The following is a 19,879-nucleotide window of genomic DNA, read 5'->3' as shown; positions in this document are numbered from 1 at the left end:
CACATGCTTAGGGAGGAGCAGTGTGTGTGTGTGTGTGTGTGTGTGTGTATGTGTGTGTGTGTTCAGGTGACAATGAGAATCAAGGCCTTTATTTTCCATGGTAAACCACAACAGGCTTAACCTCGCCTAACTGTACACAACGAACACATACACACGGAGAGAGAGAGAGAGAGAGAGAGAGAGAGAGAGAGAGAGAGAGAGAGAGACCTTTCTTTTCAAAAGTAGTAAAGAGTTCACCCTCAGTACATTTTGTCTTGCAAATATAAAATGCAAGTCTCACTTTTCTCACTGAGCTTTTAATTAACTAAATACACTCGTAAGCTCTACTGATAGCTGGTAATAATGTTTATTTCACAATAAGTAAAAAGGCTAGAGAACATTGTAATATCCAGATTATATTTCATGCAACAGTTTATCTTGGTCACTGAAGAAGAAGCTACAGACCACTCAGGCAAACAGGACATTCAATGTTGAATAAAATCAAACCAAGTAATCAACATTTGAGCAATCCTAAGAACTCTGCAGGAGAGACAGAGGTGGATGAGGTGAAGAGAAGGAAGAGGAGGGTTTTTGGATGGGGAAAAGGGAAGTCGGAAATCTTACTTTAATGTAACCTTTGTTGTCATAATGGCAAGCTTGTTTAACACTATACGGTATATATTTGTTAACTGTAAATGCATAAAGAAAATATGCATATGACTACACGTATGTATATGTAGTTTTGATATCATGTATTTTCATTTATTTATTTCCATCCCCTTCCGTAACTAAAATAAAAAGCTTTAAAATAGCATGCGTATTAGTTTCAAAACACACTTTTTCAAGTTATTCAAATCTGTCTGTCTTAATCTTACTTTTTTTTTAAACTTTATAAATGTAATTACTACTATATTATTATAGTAATAAATATTAATTACTATATATTACTAGATTAATGTAGGTCCCATTTTTTGTATGAAGATTTCTCATCTGGAATCAAACTCTATTAAGTGGCCTAAACTAAGTGGCAATGGGGACAATTGTGGACTTTCTCTCCCTGTGGTGAAATTTATGAAAGAGAAAAATAAAAATCAACAGCCTTCTTCCTTGCTTCCTTTAATCAAAAACAGCATAACACTGACTTAATGTCTAGCTAATGGATGCTTAATTGAAACCACTATTCCCTTAGCTGACCTAGGATTAATGTGACTCTGAGGGGGGGGTCAACTGGAGCCTGGATGGCACTCACGCTGCGCTGCTTGTTTGTGACAGTGTCAGAGTTATGGCTGTCTTTAATTGGCAGCATTAAGACCCCAGGCACATTTTTAAAGACAAACAGAAAATAAATTCGATTGGGAGATGGGGTGGATAAGACAGAAACGAAGGAGAGTCGGGGGGGCAGATGAGTGCTCTTGGGTCCTAACAATGGATTGACTGTGGCTGCTGTAAATCTGCTTCTGTCTGGAGGGGGGTTTAGCAAGGGGGTCATAAAGACTTCATCGATGTCGTCTGTCTGTCTCCCATTCCCTCTTATAGAGAAACAAAAGTCTAATCAATGGCGCCTCTTCCACAAGAATTACAGTGCGACATCCACAGCTTGATGGTGATTATGGGGTGTAGTTTAATCAAAACAAATCCTATGTGCATCATATTTGTTGTTTGTTTCTTCATTAATAACTTTTCTTTGGAGGTTTCAACCATCAGCATCAGAGTCCATATATTGACTGAATACAATATATGAGCTAAAAAGTGCCATGCGCTTCACGCCGTGTGCGTGAGCGTTAGTATATGGGCCAAAGTGTCTTGTGCAGCAGTGGTTAGGGGAATATCTTCCACCTCTATAGTGGTTTGGTACACTGTTTGCTATCTAATATTTAATAAAAGCATAATATTTGTGTGATTAATAACAAAAGCTACAAAAAAGAGGCATTGCTGTCATTCAATGCAGGAGGGGACTTTTATTTAATTTGATGGCATACAACAAAATGATTCAGCCTTGATCATTTGGGCTGCGGCAACTCCGCTGCCCACTTTGGTTTCTTCTAACAAATCCACTTCCTATTGTTGAAAGTAAAAACTGACTTTCGAGATTTGAATTAGCCCTGGATTTGTGTTTCTTTTCCTTGAGTGCGGTGGTGAAACGGTTAAAGGTTTCCTTAAGGTGTCAGAGTCTGTTTCAACTAGGGCTGTGGTTTAGTTTTACCAGGTGCACAACGCGGTTACCGCTTCTCATTGTTTACTGCTACCTCCCTTCCGCTACTTCAGTTATCTTCTCTTTCTTCATTGTTCTCTCTCTCTCTCCCCCTCACACACACTATCGATCTCGCTGCCTCTTTCAATTTCTCTCAGATTTGTTTGCAAACACTTTCTCCTTTTTCTCCACTGTATTTTTCCTCCATCTGATCAACCCAATCTGTACCCATCTGATAAATCAGATGATGTGTTTCGTTTGTTCTTCACTTCCTGCCCACCCACCTCTTCCCTTTCATCTGCTCTTGGTGTGCATACAGTGTTTCCCACATACAGGTCCTGTACTATGTGCAACACCTACGCCGTCACGCACACCCACACATGCTCATACACACACCGACCAAAGTGCAGTGCATATCACAGTTGCTCTAGTTTTAGTTTTTTGGCCCTGAAAAAGCTCACAAGCCAATTCACCACAATATAGTCAGACACACACACACCCACACCCACACCCACACACACACACACACACACCGTTTTGGTAGTCAGTGACAACAACTTTGTGTTTAAGTTTGTCATTAAAGAACCTTGACTATTTGTTTCTGTCTTCTTTTAGCCACCATCAGCTTCCTTTTCTCCTCCTCCCTCAACCCCTCCCTTCCTCTTTTGAGACATCACCCCTCCTTGTTTTTTCAAGGCTACCATTTCTTTCTTGCTTCTAATCTTCAACAATTCTGAAATCTTGATTCAAATTATTGGACATGCGATCAATATTTTGTCCATGTCTTTCTTCTCTTTCCACCATAGAAAAATACGCTCTCATGGCGTGTCCTTCTGTGTTTGTGTGTGAGGCTTGCATCTATTGAAAGACAGAGTTTTCTCACTGTAGACCAACAGAAAAGGTTCCCATGGCCACAAGATCGGGGCATGGGAGTCTTTCCGTACTCTACAAAACAGGGCAAAACAAAGGTAGGAAATCAATTTGACGCATAGCCGAGCTCCTTTTGAGGAAACCTGTTGAAGAGGGAATTCCTCCCTTTCCCCGTTCTGGCTAAAAAAAAATGGCATTAACACATGGACACAAAGCCGAAACCTATGAGCTTCCAAAGAAATCACAACAAACCCACCTCTGGCAGTAAACTGTGACCCGTTCACCTGGGACTCATTTTCTTTCTTCTGCGCTTTCCTTTGATGGCAAACATGGTCATTTTAACATTACTAATGACACAGTCACTGACACGCTTGGCATCGACAAGCCTTACGGGAAATCTACTTTACAGCATGAAGCAGGGCATGGGCTAAACCTTCCAAGATGCCAAAGTAGAAAGAAAAACTGAAAACAGGACATGAGGAATATTTATGAAAAGATTTACGGGGAATATGGGAAATGTGTTGTGTATAAGATATATGAGATGACACCATTTTGCAAGCCGTTTAGGATTTCCCAAGTTGTTTAAACTTAGGGTTTTTAAAATAAGATTCAATGTCTCTGGTTAAATTAGGTTATTGTAGCTAGTTATTAGTTACATAGTTACACTATGGTAAGATTGTGCTCAAGTTTCTCAGGTATTGGTATACTTGATTAGCCAAACACAGACATTCATAGCCTGTGTTGTTCTTCAACACATTATTTAGTGATATGTTAACGGTATTACTAATTTTGAATAACATTTTGGGGGTTGGCCTGTTTTCTGTCTAAACAGGAGTTTAATGGAGAGTTGATAAAAGGTTTTGACTCTGTACATTCAGTGAACAGACCAGACCAAGACGTATTATAAGGCTTCACCAACAAATGACAAATGTGTATTTTGGTGAGTCCAAAGTTGTCTGATATACATGTTTCTGGAGCTTCGCTGTGAAGATGTCACTTGGAGAGCTCTGAAGTTACCGCTGGGCTAAGCCAGCTGTTGATGGCTGGTAAATGGCTCAGAACTGTATGATGGCTGGGTAATTACTTGATGAGTAAACAACAGTGTTCATATGTAGCTATTTTATCTATAACCGTTTTTTCAATTTCAGTGGGCCATTGTGCCCCGTGTAGAGACATTTAAATTTGTTGTTAAATTTGTCACCCGTCTGTACTGAATATCTCACTTATACCGTTTTTAAACAAAAGCATTAGAAGTCATTTGATGCCTAAATTGTACATGTACATAAAAATACACCAAGATTGTAATTGACAAGAATTTTGCCACATTAACTATGCATACAAGTTAACTTGCCCCAGGTAAACAAGAAAGACATGATAAAAGATGTTTTTCCCTGGCTATATGCGCTAGTTTCTGAACAATGCACACTGTGTGTTAAACGGCTGCTGCGTGTGTGTGTGTGTGTGTGTGTGTGTGTGTGTGTTTTTTAGGTTTGCACAATTAAATCACAATTTTATCAAAATCACAATATGGTGGACTGCAATATCCAAATCGCATTAATGCAGGTGGTGCCCCATTTTTGTTAGAGGCAAAACATGTGTCAACCATTCTGACATATGAAGTACCGTGCTGCAGAGACGTCCCGTTTTTTAATGAAAATGAGAATAATGATACAAAAAGGACCATTCTCTGCAATATTGTGAATAATAGCACAATATTAGTCAAAATAATCGCAATTAGGTAATTTACTCATGTCGTGCAGCCCTAGCGTGTGTGTGTTTTCAATGTATGTTAATGTGTCGGTGCATAAAGAGGAAGAAGAAGTGAAGACAGCTTATATTACAATGAGTGCATGTGAGGATGAGGGTATGTACTGTACATTACTTCTGTGTAGTAAATGTGTGTGTTTTCAGTATATGTTTGTAAGCACAGTATATACACTATGAATAGCATATGAAGGCGGAGGCTGCCTCCTTCCCTCAGCAGATGAGTATCATATGAGGGAGGATTAGACTTCTGCTCCTGTGTGTGTGTGTGTGTGTGTGTGTGTGTGTGTGTGTGTGTGATCACAGCCATGTGTGTCGGGCTGCTTCATGCGGCTGTGGAGGCTCCAGCTGGTCTGGGCAGAGCCATGGGCACGGGGTGGAGCGAGGCGGAGGACGGGGTTAGAGTTTCATTTAGTCGACTATTTTTATGAACACTATTTTAATAAAGGGCATATTAAAAAGATGATAAAGGGCTGGCTGCAGAAGCTGAGGTTTGGAGAGATGAGTTGTGGTATAGGAAAAAGTAATCACAGGACATTATCAATTACAAACATCAACAGATGGGGATGTTTATTCACACTGAAAAACACACGATAATGGACATACTGTAATTATACCAAAATAATTTTCTTGTCTGATTTTGAGTTATTGGTCAGGTAAACCATTGAACAAATGATACGAGTGACAAGGTAACACACTAACAAGCCTGTCAGATCAATGTCAACCAATCAATAAATCAACAAGACTCATAAACACAACACAGTAGGGCTGGATTATATCACCCAAAATCTGGGTGTAAAAAAGGTACCAATTACTGTTTTCATTATATCAATATTATCCCAGTGGATTACCAATGTGTAAAAAAAACGTGTGTTTAGTTCTTCCCTGCTTCATCCGAGTCTCCTGAAGTTCCCGCATTGACGCACTGCGTAGCCTACGTGCATTTCTTGAAGTTGAAGAATTATGAGGAAAAGAGGACATGATAGCGCTCAGGACATTGATCAGCCCTCTGAGAGGACTAAGTCTGGAGCATGGGCATATTTTGGTTATTTTAAGAAGGCCAAAGGACAGTTGATTAAAGATAGTTATTAATAAGGTGTTGCGATTAGGGGATGATGATGAAGACTTAAAGGAGACCGAGGCCAAAGATTTTGGATCATTTGCAGCTTTGTTTATGACAAAGTTAATCTATTTCTGTAAAACATGGTTACCTTTGAAACGACTCCTTATTTGTCACACATTTGACACTTCTGCTTGTTTAACACATACCGATCTATTCCTGCACCCTAGTGTCCACTTCATGCTGACTCTGTCCTGAAAGCTCCCTGAGAATAGTTAAATGCATTTAAACACTTACATGCATAAATACCAACCTATCAGTTATCCTGTCAGCAAAACATTTAAGAAAAAAGTTGCTGCTGCATGGCATTGAACACTAATTAAAAACACCGAAAACCGTGATAATTTTGGTCACTATAACCGTGAGGTTACATTTTCATACCGTTACATCCCTAATAGCAAGTAATTCTGTCCAGCGCTGGGTTAATTTTATGGGTGCATTCAAGCAAATGTTTGACATTTTGGGGAAATATGTTTACATTCTTGTGATGAGTTCAATGAGAACATCAATGCAGGTTGGAAAGTCACAGTGCCCTTTCAACCCTCCTACTGAGAAGACATTGGAAACTAAGTAAACTACAAGTGTAAGATGGGTAGAAGTGCACATACAGGAATCCAAGTATCATCTTGTACCAGATCCTCACTCAACACACACAACAAGATGTGAAGTTAGTTACACTCGATCTGAGAACACACACACAAAGACACATCTCTCAGTAAGAGAGTGTAACAGGTTGTAAATTTCCTTACAGGGACAGATGAAAGAGGCAGGGCACATGGCAAATTGTCATGTACGATCACAACCCTAACCCTACGCTTCATGATCCCACGTGAAGACTGTCGTAAGAGGATTTGTGTGCTCATCTCTGCGCTGGTACCTACATTTGGTTGATAAATAAGGGCCATTATGTGTGGGTGAGACTGCAGGCTTATAAAATGTCAACATGATTGGAGTGGATATAGAGTGGCTAATATCTACATTTCATATGTGCCTTTTTAGCAGATAATTATATCCAGTGTAATTTAAAGTAAATGTGTTGCATGTTTGGTAATCTGACCTATTTTTAGATTTTCTGCTGTGTCACAGTTTTAACTTTTTTTCTTAACTTCCTCCAGTACTGCTTTGCATAATGCATGTCATACTTGTTTACTAGATGTGGACACAGAGATGTGGTACCAAGACTAAAGTCACACACTCAGCTTTTTTCCTTGTAGGGGATATGAAGCTAAATCTGACCTTTGTCTCAGCGCCAAGCTTGACCAGGTCATTTGACATGGCACAGTCCAGACTATGGGCAAAGATTGGTAATCTGGAATTTTTATTATATTCTTATTAGTGTTGATTTCATAAAATCTAAATTCAATGCTGCCTCTTCATGTCAAATTAGTTTAATGAGGTGACAGACAGCTCATCAAGAAAAATTCCTGGTTATGTAAATGTAACTGAGCTTAATTCTCGTAATTGTCTTTGGTGTTACACATTATTTGGTTTCCTTTTTTGGATGTAACAGGGTGATTATTTGTGTGTGTGTGTGTGTGTGTGTGTGTGTGTGTGTGTGTGTTTGTGTGTGCTGCTGATATGTGGAGTGTAAACCTCACATAATCCAGCAAGGCAGTGACTGCATTGTGAAACTGTTCAGTCTGATTGACAGTAATGAAGAGGAAATGAAGCATGAATTTAATTCCCATAGGTCACGTGATTTCTTAAAAAAATCTCTTGCTCTAACACAAACCAACAGAAAATGATTGCTTCAATATCACTCAATTTCCCACAAAGACAACTATAAACCTGTCAAGAATTGGATTTCCCATTGACACCAGTGTTTCACAGAAGATGCACAGACACAGCAGCATTCTAATGACTGGAGTAAAGCACCGGCACTAAGAACTGGATTAAGCAGAAAATAAACTCGCCCAAATTGATGTGCTGTGTGTAATAAGCAAAAAGCAGAAAAGCATGCAGACAGGTGCTCACTGCATCAGTGGATTACAACGTCAAGAGACGACAACTGTCTGAATGTTTTGGTTTTTCTTTCTTCCAAAGCCTAAAGTTCCTTATTCTTTTTTTATTAACAGGCAATACACCTGCAGGCACACACATACAAATGGCTTTGTGTTATTAAAACCCATTCTCTTTTTTTGCTGAATGGGCTCTGCTCTGTGTTTTTGGAAGTGCATGCTTTACTCTTTTTATTCTCTACTGTGCCATGTCCAAGGTAAATGTTCACTGTTCCCAATTGTTAAGTTGGACACATACAGTACGTAACTGTGACTGAGGACATCAAAATGTTGAGTTTCAATACCTTGCTGCAGGGAACGCAGTCATGTTTGGCCAACTTTCTGCATCACTTTTGTGCTGTTGGGTAGCTTAGTGATGATGTGTCTATTGTTTTCCCAATTTTACAGTAAATGGCTGAACGGACCATGTGTGCATTATGAATGAGTAGATACCCGTGGGTGTTTTGACATCCTTTTGGTGAGACAATGCTGTCATTGATTAACTACAAGCTGAGAACACACATCTGGGAGGCCTGGACAGCTAGTTGTGTAAACAACGAAACTCTGTATGGTTTCGTTCCACAGGCCAATGACTCGCGTGTACACACGCACCCGCACACCTTATGAAGACCTTGCAGACAACACTTGAGCCTAAACAAACAGTCATAACTTGCCCTCCGTCTTCATCGGTCTCTCCCTTTTTCTCTTCTGAAAGTTTCAATTATCAAAAATCTGTGTGACCGCATTCTCCCCATTTCAATGTTGTGTTGTAAAGCAGCAATTCTTCACATTTGAAAAGATGAAACCAGAAAATGGGGCAATTTTACTTAATTAAAGACTTAAAGTTATCAGAAATTATGGTCTGAATGTTGTCTAATCTGCATGCACCATTACACCAGGTTTGCCAAACTGCTTTACAGCACAACGGGATATTACTTTACGGCATGAGAAAAGAATATGGCCACTAAAGTTGAGTTTAAGCTCTTGGAATTAATTTCAAAGACTAATGGCAGCATAAGTGAAAGACAGATGGGAATGTCTGACCTCTAGCATCATCTTGGCGACAGGAAGCGTGGTAGGAATTATTGGAAATGTGGACTTAATTTAGAGAAACACTCGCACTAATAGCACATGAGGTTACCAGCCGTGTCAACCTCTTGTTCTTTGTTTCTTTTAATACCAACTGCAGCCAGGCATCACAATTAACCAGAGATTGTACTCAGAGATGGTTTATGTAATCAAACGGGGTCAACACATGAGAATTTGACTGGAATAAATTTTTCTGAATATATAAAGGAGACGAATATCAAACAAACCCACACTTCCTTCGCCAACACCTGTCTTTTACTGCTCTACAGTTTTTCCCCGTCCCACCTTCCCTCTGCGCCGGAAAGAAATAAGTGGATGAATAATTACAGGTACAAACACCTCGGGGCCATCTGAAGGGTTTTTTCCTCTTCTGATATTCTTTTAAACATTTCCGCCTCATGAAATAGTCCTCTGAACGGTTACTCTTTAGGTGCCTTCACAGCCCGCTACTTCAAAGCCGAAAGGGCAAAGCGGACGTTCTTTTGGTCATTTCAATTTTAATCTTGCCTCCTCCATTTCCTGTTCCTCTATAATGCTCTATTTACCTCTCTAGCCCTCCTACCTCTATTTATCGGTCTTCATCCACATCGATTTTGATCTCTTGCTCATATTACCTGTACTGTACCAGTACTGGTAAAGCAGCATGGGGCCTAAATATGACAATCTTTGACTGCACACAAAAAATACTCAGATATTTAAATGTGTATTGTGATGTTAAATCTTTGGGTTTTGGACTACTGGTCAAAGAAAACAAGCCAATTGAAGACGTCACCTTGTGTCTGGGTAGATGTATTTGGCATGCGACCTTCATTTTATGATAATAAGTTCAATAGGCAAGACCAAACAAATGATCAATAGCTAAGAAAATAATTGAATTCATAACGGAGATTATCCTCAACTGCAGCCCAACGCCTGATCTCATCAGGTCAGGAAACCGAAAGATTTCTAAATTCTATTTCTTTCCAATTAACTAGGACCATCAAAGATAATTGGGATAATCCTGCATAATGTAACACCATCAACCATGTACAAAGTGTGTTTTCTTATTTCCTATCAGGGTCTAATAATTTTACTTAATAATATAATAAATACAAAATGAAACAGTACAAAATATTATATGTGATGTGAACAAGGAATCTATTCCTTCACTCTTGGCTGAGAGCGATCATTGAGATTTTCTGTCAAATCATCAACTTCATGTCATTCAATAGTAATTAGACTTTATACAACCATAATCTTGCACTTACATCCATTGCAACAATGGCAAGTTAATGCGCTGCCAGTTCCTCTGTCACATTGCACATTGGAAACACCCAACATTAGTAGCTTTTGACTCACTTGGACAACTTTAACTCACTTGGACTACAAGGATGGAAAGTAGCATAGATGATATTTTAAATTTAATAGTGTTGATTATATACATAGAAAAGAAAACAGTCGTTACAAAGACATTTGGAAAAGAAAGATTTTGGGCTTTTGCTGCCTTCTAGTGAAAGCTGCTATTCTTTTAGGCCTCTTAAATTTGAGCGGCTGGGTCCTTATCGTAGCCAGTCAGAGGCAGGGAGGCCCCCGTGCCGCTCATCCCAGCCCCTGGGTCTGTATGAAGGGGGGATTAGGGAGGCCTCAGCCCGTGTTGCTGCCATTGTTTACCCAGGGACTGGGGGCTGGCTGAACAACCCCCCTGTCCGCGCCGCAATACAATAGGAAACAAGGAAGTGGCAAGATCCTAGAGACTTGCACACACAAAAACCATTCCCTTGATCTTGGGAGGATCGACTTGGTATTATTTGGGAGACACAAGAAAGAAAAGAGGATGGGGACGGGGCTTTTTGGCAAGAACAGCTGATTTCTGAATGGATACAAGGAAGAGGAGGAGGCAACATGGGCTACATGAAACTTGAAAATCCCCCCCTCAAAAACAGAAAAAAGAAAAACTGCACAACCTGTCATTTGAAGTGGGGTAATAAATTAAACTGCTATCTCCCTGCATGATTTGGAAATTCTGGTTTGGTTTAGAGAAAGCCATGGAGGACATTTTGAAAGTTGAGATATTTCAACACACTGCAGCTGAGCTTTTAGAGTCTCAGAATGCCAAACTTTCACCCCTACTCTTACCAAACATGTCAACTGTCTCTCATCGGTCTTTCTTTCAATTTTCAATTTTAGTCTGGGGAATGAAATGTCAAATGAACAGGAAATTCCCCCAAACAATACAATGCCACTGCCCACTGTGCTGTTAAACACCACTTGTACATTCCAGTGACTAAGTTTACACACTGTCAAACAGCATTTAAAACCAACATTGTACGGTTTTCCCAAACTAATTAATACAGTTAGCTCTTTACAGTCAATGCCCAGGTACAGTGAGCGGTAAAGTGTTTCAGAGCAGCGTGTTGTCTTTGGAGCTTGTTGACGTCTTTGTGTGACCACAGCTTCCACACCACAGAGAGTTTGTCAGCCTCTCTGACAGTGAAGAAAATGGCACGCAGCCAAATATCAGATGCTAGGTTCAATTGCTTTTCAATGTTCCGATTTTCAGATAAATGTTCTGCTGTACAGAAAACTTCCATGATACAATGTCCTGCAAACAGCTGACAGTCTGGACAATAAAGTGTCCTAACAACAACTCTATTACTCCACTGATCGCTTTGTAATTATTAGGTAGGTCATGGTGGATTAAAATCTAGTCTAATTACACAAAATAGAACCACCAATCATTCCATACGAGTGAGTTATTTGCCACCTCAGAAACATTTACAGCCCCTGTTTTTGTTTTAGTGGGTTAGCCTCCTGCTACTTTCCACCAAGCACCCAACAATCTCTAGCAACAATCATGCAATGCAACTTCTTTTACTTTTATTTTTTATGTCTGCCACTACTTTGATCTAATACACAGACGCCTTGCTGTTTTCTGACCGGCTGTCATTTGTTGTGGAGTCCACTGCAGAAGTAGATAATATCAATGCGGTGATTCGTGTTAAAAAAAACACCAGTATAACATTGGCAGGCTTTAATTGTGAAGCAGCTGAAGGAAGTGCAGCTTGAGTTATGGAAGCCAACTGCCAACTCGCTGTTTAATTAATAGTAGTCTACGCCAGGATATGGGTTTTTTGCAATTTTCTGTGAAACAATCAGTTTGAGAAACTGCATGACAGAAGAGATAAAGTGCAGGAGAATGACAGAATGAATCTAAAGGTACTATTTTGTCAAGTTTGGTCTGTTACAAAACATAATGTGTGCCTCCTCCATCTTTGTTATTAACAAACACCACACATACTAATATCAGACATTATAGGGGAAACCCTTTTCTTACTCATTTTTGTAATTGAAAGATCTTTATTTAAAAGCCATGGGCATATTTTAATAGTATATTTGCATATTTATGCAAACAGACCACAACAGACCAGCAACATGGGATTAAGAGATATTAAGTCTCAGTTCTTCATCTCTCCTTTCCCAGCTCATTACTGCTTTTCTTTATTCTTTCATTTATGTACTCATGTTCTATGTCCACTTTCATGGTTCACAAATATCATTAAATTATCTCACAGTAAGAAATTGAAAAAAGTTGAAATTATAGCAAAAAGAAGCTTAGAACCAGCTAAGATGATGAAGGCAGTACAGACTAGTAAAGAGATAGATAGAAAAGGCAAATGGAAAAGAGTTTGGAGAAAGACTGGTGGATGCTGAAGAGAGGAACATGCTGAGTTTGTATTGACAATGTCCCCTCTGCTTGGGGTTGACTCCTCGAGACGACAAAAGACTCATGACCCCTTCAAAAACACTGTCTGCTGGTAATCCACAGTATTACACACACACACACAGTCAGTGAAGGTCTCACACACATACTGCATCCACAAAACTCTGGCTACAAACACAATCCATACAGCCAACATTAGCGCACACACACGTGTAATAAACTTAAACACACAAACATTGTGCACTGTCTTACACGCTGCAGATACAGCTTTATCCAAAGACAACACGCTGAGGGAGTTTAGTCATATCTCTGAATCCCACTAAGCTCCTTCTTTGGCCACTTTGTCTGAAAGGACCGCTGATATCTATGTTAATGTAACAACAGTGAAATGTCCCATGAAATGCTGTAATAGGGAGTATTATTACTGAATGGGATAAGGAGGGAATTTGCTTTGCAGCAGCAAAGATTAGAAGCTTTTTACATGAGATGTTTACAGTAATACCATAACAATAAGGGGTGTGATTTATTTGTCTTTTTGTCTATTTCAGACAATCAGGTTTGGGTTAACATGCAAAAAAAATATCATAATCTTTTCAGAATAAAACAGCTCCTGTTCTTTACAATGGTGTGTGACCCCCAACCGTCGAGACAAATGTTTAACGCCCTTGGACAAGATTATATTCAAACCTTCTTTCTAGGATAAATTTACATTCAGATGTGAAAAAGCACATACAAAACAATCTGAAAGAAGCTTGGAATTATTAGATTAGTCTTGTACAACCAGCGAAAAACCCACACAGCGTACCCAGGGGAGGGGAGGGGAAGATACAGAAAAACAAATATTAGAATTAGTATCTGACTTTCAGTCATTCTGCTGATGCAGTTTACAGGAACACACAAAGGTTTGGAGAAATGATTGTTTGATCGATCAGTTTAGCTGGTAAATGCTGACAACATTCAGCCTCCCACTGATTTCAAAAAGATCAACACTGTCCCTCAACAAACTGGTAGCAAAGAGTGTGTTTTCTTGTTTCCAAAGGAACTGATAGTAACAGAATTGGGTCCGCAACTATTTCCTTATCAATTAATCTACAAATAATTTTCCTGGATAATAAAACTGTCCTTCAAAATTTCTCAGAGTCAAAAGGTAACATCTTTAGATGTCTTAATTTGTCCAACCAACAGAAAAGAAACACTAAGACACTGAATTCACAATTATATAAAAACAGATGAAAACAGCTAATCCTCACACCTGTGAAACTGAAACCACAAAAGTTTTGCCTTTGTCTTCAACAAACACTCACCATTAATAGATTTACCAAGTAATAACTTGTGAATGAAAACCTCTCTGTGGTCCGATTACTCCGCTGAAATAAATTCTAAAATAATCGGGACAAGACTGGTCAAATATAATCTATATTTGTGTTATTATGTTTTCAATTGATGAAACTTCAGGACATATATTAAGATAGGAGCATGAAGTGGGGGAGCAGATGTTCCTTTCACTCAACAGGAAAGTTGACCAAGAAGGCCCCGTAAAACAAGCCGTTAGTGCTAAAAAAATTTTTGATTCATGGATTGACAGAAACATAATCAACAATTCTGCATTATCTGCTTCCATCTCCTTGAATGTAAGTATTTGCTGCTTTTTACATCATTGTTACATTGAGTCTTTTGGAGTTTTGTACTGCTCGTCAGATAAAAGCAATCTTAAGGAGTCACTTTGGGCTCTGGAAAATTATCACTATTATCTGACATTTAACTAACTAAATGATTACTCAAAAACACAATTGACAGGCTACTTCACTTCCTATTAGTGCCAACACTATAAGAAACTAGAAGTAAAGAGGGAAACTCTCAAAGTCATTATGCCAACAGAAAGACCGCAGTAAGGCATGGACACACACATGCATTACATGCGTTGCATGTCCCACATTAACACCACGAGAAAACACCGAACAGTCCTTTTTTCTGTTTCCCAGACCTGTAGTTTCCGATCCATCTCTTCCATCCATAATCATAACCCCGAACCCCCCAAACCATCTAAACCACTATGCTCAGCTCTTTCAAGTGGCAGGTAGACGGGGCCTGACACGCCGCTACCGCCTTGCAACCAGCGGGCTAATTACAAGGGAAGCAGCAACAAGTGAGCATTGTGTGGAGTCTCGAAGACACACGGGGAAAGAAAGTGCTCTTTATCTTGCCACCCCCACCCCAACCCATCCCACCCTCAACAAAAACAATCTCTGAGAGGCTTTGCGGTTGGCACTCCAGGGTTGGAGAAAGAGAAGAGAAGAGAAGAAAGGATTGTGAGAGAGTGAAAGAAGTAGAGACATTGATGAGCAACTTATACAATCACACTTGCTCGCCGTGTTTGTCTAACATGATGCCGGATGTTCCGTGTTATGCAACGACGATTATGAAGCTGTTTAAGGAAATACGAGTTTACGCTCTGTCGTACTAGTAGTCCATTCAAATGATATTCTCAATCACAGTGTAGGGTTATGGATACCACAATTACGGAGAATGTGACTTCCTTGGAGATGTGTTATGTACATGTGTTGACAAACGCACCTTTTACGTGTAAAACCCCAACAAGTAGAGCTACTTTTGGCTAGAATTTTCTTTAAGAAAAATTATAACACTGTAAAACAACTGTAAAATTGATGCTACCTAACCTTCTTCCAGACAAAGTTCAAATCTGATAGCCTAAACTCAAATTATAGGGGGATAAATATGCAATTTAAGTACAAAAGGGATTTAAAGTCAAAGCGAGGGCATAAACAGGGTTCCCTACATTTACTTTGAAGCATTTTATCCAACTTTATACTGATCTAAACTGTCGTGGAGCAAAGAAACAACTTTCACAGATGCCATGACATTGAAATTAAATTGTATTTTCTCATATACTGGAGCTTTAACAATTCATTTTTTAGATGTGAGGAACTTGTGATACTTTTAATTTGTACTAGAAGCCTGTCAGTCCTTTTTTTTTTTTACCCTTCAACGACCCATTGAAAGTCTCCCATGACCAACCGCTAGGTTTTGACCAATAAAGCAGATTCCTAAATCACTGTACCTCATGTTAGATCAGCCTACAGTACATGTGATCTCATAAACAGGCATTTCTCTGTTTAGCAACGTCTTGTCTGCAAGAACAGACAGAGAGGTTAATTCAGGGAACAGGATTACTCTGCACAGGGAAAAATGAATTAGGCACAACCGCTCAAGTTTGGTGCAATTAGTCAGCCTATCCATGGATATTGGTTCTTCTGGGTGACTTGAAGGGATTTTATGATTAATATTTTAGGGCTGTCTGGCTGGATGAGTGATACTGCATACTTGAACTCCTTCCATGAGTGTTCAGATGTTTGTTTTAGCAGTTTAACACTCAGAACAGCTATTAAGGCAGCAACAAATCTCATTCATTCACAGTACAAACAGATGGGAAACGTCATGTGAAATGGTTCACAATGACGACATCAGATTCCAACTTCAGCAAAGGCGTAAACAAAAACAACCTCTCTGTTTTAAGTTGCGTTTTATTTCATAAGGCAATTAGGCGGGGGGGGGGGGACACAGTTCAAAAGGCAAATCAGAGCACATGTAAAGTTTGTGATGTTTTTGCAGCGCTGCGATCTGACGGTGGCTATTTCAGCATCTTTTAAACCTAACCAGCCTACGCTGTATTAAACTACAGGCACGTCCAAGTGGTGAAATAAAATCAGCTGTTTCTGCTGTTTCTTGGGCTTAATTGACAGGCATATGTAATGCAATCTATAAATACATGTTTTAAATATTACATTTGAGGCCATGGTATGCCACTCGCATCTAATAAGGAAAGACACCACTGATTTTGAGGCTAGAGTTTGTGAAAGATTACAAATTTGCGAGACCAGATGCACAACATATGAAATGCAAATTATTCACAAATTCCCAGAAGAAATATTGACGTCTTTATACAAAAAGGATAAAATCACCAGCACTTTATTGTCCAATATGTCTATGCCATCTCTATTTGGTACTGTTTTTCTAGTTAGTGAGGATGTATTTGCTTCAGCCCAAAATACAAATAAATACTAGCCAGACTGGAAACATTTCCATCCTTGAGTGTATTTTTCTCTTTCTTCTTATTGCTTCAGCATTGTTGAGCTACTATAGCAAGAGCATCACCACCAACATTAAATATTACTCAAAGGTTCCCACCTGAAGCACAAACCAAGTATTCAATGTTTGGATACCAAAGAACACACAGAAGAGCTGAAATGCATAACCTTGCCCTGGAGTACAATGTAGGATGTAGACATAAGGACCTCAGATTGGCCTCAGCTACTGACACAAGAACCATCGAGAGAACAACAGTGACCAGTGCACTGTAGCCCACAAGAGAATTAAAACAGAAGTGGACTTACAGATGGAGAAACAGAGCTGTTGGGGAGGTAGGGGTCAGGCAGCATCAGGAATGGATACCCTGGATACGGCTGCGTCTTGTACATGCCTCCATCTTGATGCTTCGACACTGAAGAAAAACAAACAAGAGTTAGAAACTAAATAACTAAAAGAATGTTTTAATGCCACCATTTATGATGCCAGTTTTTGGAAAATGTTTCTCTTATTTTCTGAGCAAAAGATTTTTGTGTGGTCTCTGAGAGGCCCTATATCAGTATGGTATCATTTAAAATATGATTTAAATGAATATAAAAGTTGCTTAAATGAAACAATGTATGCACCTTATGAGGATTAAAATATCGATAACCAGATGATACTTACTTCCACAATGCGGCTATGAGACTTAGATGTGTACCTCAGAACAAAAAGAAAACCCTGACTTCCAAAATAAACGAGCATACAAAGTAGGTCAACTATTCACAAGTGTTCTAGTTACTACATGTTATATCCTTGTGTGAGCACAGACTACAATGCTTGAGCAAAAGCGCTACAAGCGTCACCTAGCTTGAGAGGCGTGAACTCCTGTAGCCTATGTGTTAATTTATCTCTCACCATCACCCATATCAAGCATCAGTGGCCTCCTCTGTGGGTCAGCTGTATCTAGCTTGTACCTGGTCTACATAGAAAACAGAGGCACATTCAACTTTTCTACTGTTTACTCCTACTGCCTTATAGTTGCTGAGCTTTTAACATGGCTGTAACCAAGGTGACAGAAGACAAAATATCAATCAGTTACTCAGATCTGTAAATTTATTTTCTGTGGGTTTCACTTTTTCCCATATAGACACTAGATTTTCTATTACATATCCACATTAGATAAAGGCTTTGCACAAAGGAACACGTGAGAACATTTTTCCTTTTAGAGTTGATTGGAACCAGCCTACAGTGATGCCTTATAATTAAAACGGCCATATATACATTCTCTAAACGTGCCTTATCCTAGGGAGGAAAGCAAAATGGCTCTGTTCATTTTGGGTGGCAACCTTTAACAAAAAGAAAAAAAACTTTCAAGGACCCTGGTTGACCTCACTTTTGGCAAAGTCTGGCAAAAACTACACTGCAAAAAATGTCAAGGGTTAAATCTAAACATGTATTTAGATACATGGGCACGGGGCAAATCACACTAGTATATTGAACTGAAGACATCATCTTAACATGTTTGATAGGAACTGAGTAAATAGTGAAATAATCTGATCCTTTAGACTGTATTTAAGGCCAGGAGACTTCCAGAGTCCATATTTCACTAAATAACTTGTCATGACACACGTATAAAGCAAGTTATCTCTAGACCTACTTGGATTTCGTTCTGAAACATAAACACCGGAAATATAACCCACCAAAGTGACAGATAGGCTATTAAAACTATAGAGCTGCAGACACGATGGACATCTTTTGCAGTGTACACCTAAAAACAACTCTTTGAAGTTTTTTATGCTGCAACACGTGTCCTCGTGACCAAAATACTCCTTAGTTTGACACAATTGGGGGGTCTTTATCGCTTCTCACGCGTTTTTGAGATAGCAGTGGCTACTCAAACCGCACGAGAGCGAGTGTGTAATAGTTTTCTTCTTACCTCCGTCATGATGCACCCGGTGTTTTTCTGGGAAGCCCCTCTGTTCACCCTGCTGTCCCCGTCTCACCGCCTGGAAGGGACCGACAACAAACCCGGGGTCAGATACTCCCCCAAAAAAGTAAAGAAAAAGGCGAGGACAAACAACCACACGTTTTGCAGTGTCAAAAAGAGTGAGGGTAACTTTAAAGCAACCTTATCAGACTTTAAGGTGTGCGGGGTGTTACTACTGTTGCCCTGAAGGCAATTCATAGCGGGGTTTAAGGGTAACGCTATTAATTGTCAGCAGCGTGTAAAATAAAACAAGCTTTCTCACACTCTTTCCGTGTTAACGTATATCCACTCACACACACTATTTGCCACCTACCGCTGCGTTCGGACTTTGATTTATTTCCGACTCGTTCACCAGAGAGGACTTGAGGTCGGCCAGGTCTCTCTCCGTGAACGCGTTTTCTTGAATTTTCTCCTCTTGCTCCCCTTCGTCTTTAAACGCTATCATCTCATCATTCGCTCCCAGGTCGTCCCCGCCGCCGCTGCTGAGCTGAGGCATGTCTTCTTCTCCCACCTCCTTTGCGATATTATACACTTAAAAAGAACAACAACAGAAAAAAGTATATAAAGAAAAGAATTAAGGGACTTTTTTTTAAACTCCTCAGTCTGGGGCGCCTCCAAAGTGTAGAAACCCCCACCACACACAGTAAGAAAAAAAGTTGAGATGTGCCGTCCCCGGCTGGCTGGTTGGTAGAGGACTAATGTTTCCCTACAACAGCAAACAGCTCATTTGAGCCCAAGACAAGGCGAAGAGCCCCGACATCAAAGGGCGCCGACCGGATGATTGACAGGTCCGATGACTTGTTGGGGGGGGGGGGGGGTTGTACGATTGTTTCGGCAGCGTGAGTCTCTTAAAGAGACATCACCTCCCTGAGCTCAGCTGAACAGGCATTATTCATGACTTTCAGGGGCGGGTTCACGCCATCCACGTTCCCCTGGCTGCAGGCAGCTGCTGCGTTTTGCCATCAAAACTTCACTAAAGTAAAACAAATATTCTCTGAGGGCAGCAGTGCGTAGATGTAGACGTAGATGGAGTGGCAGGTAAAATGTTCATCCTGGTAGTTTAAATATTTTGGTCAGGACTGCCTATCAGAATTCT

At 39.8% G+C, this 19,879-nt stretch overlaps 1 protein-coding gene across 18 annotated transcripts in view; it reads right to left on the bottom strand.

Annotated features, from left to right (window-relative positions):
- Positions 1 to 19,581, bottom strand: part of tcf7 (transcription factor 7) — a 76,093-nt gene extending 56,512 nt beyond the window's left edge. For 9 of the 18 annotated variants that reach the window (XM_034889252.1, XM_034889254.1, XM_034889255.1 and 6 more), the window contains exons 1-3: positions 19,097 to 19,579; positions 18,733 to 18,802; positions 17,123 to 17,229 (exon numbers count right to left, since the gene is read on the bottom strand). In XM_034889252.1, coding sequence (XP_034745143.1) covers positions 17,123 to 17,229; positions 18,733 to 18,802; positions 19,097 to 19,279 — 360 coding nt within the window. In that variant the 5' untranslated portion in view covers positions 19,280 to 19,579. Of the gene's footprint in view, positions 1 to 17,122; positions 17,230 to 18,732; positions 18,803 to 19,096 lie in introns of all 18 variants that reach the window. The other 9 variants (XR_004658956.1, XM_034889245.1, XM_034889246.1 and 6 more) reach the window with 2 other exon arrangements.
- Positions 19,582 to 19,879: the final 298 nt, after the last annotated feature.

Source organism: Etheostoma cragini, chromosome 13, assembly GCF_013103735.1.
Source record: "Etheostoma cragini isolate CJK2018 chromosome 13, CSU_Ecrag_1.0, whole genome shotgun sequence".
NCBI lineage: Eukaryota > Metazoa > Chordata > Actinopteri > Perciformes > Percidae > Etheostoma > Etheostoma cragini.
Note: the sequence above shows the minus strand (reverse complement) of the source record. Positions and strands in the feature narration are given on the sequence as shown.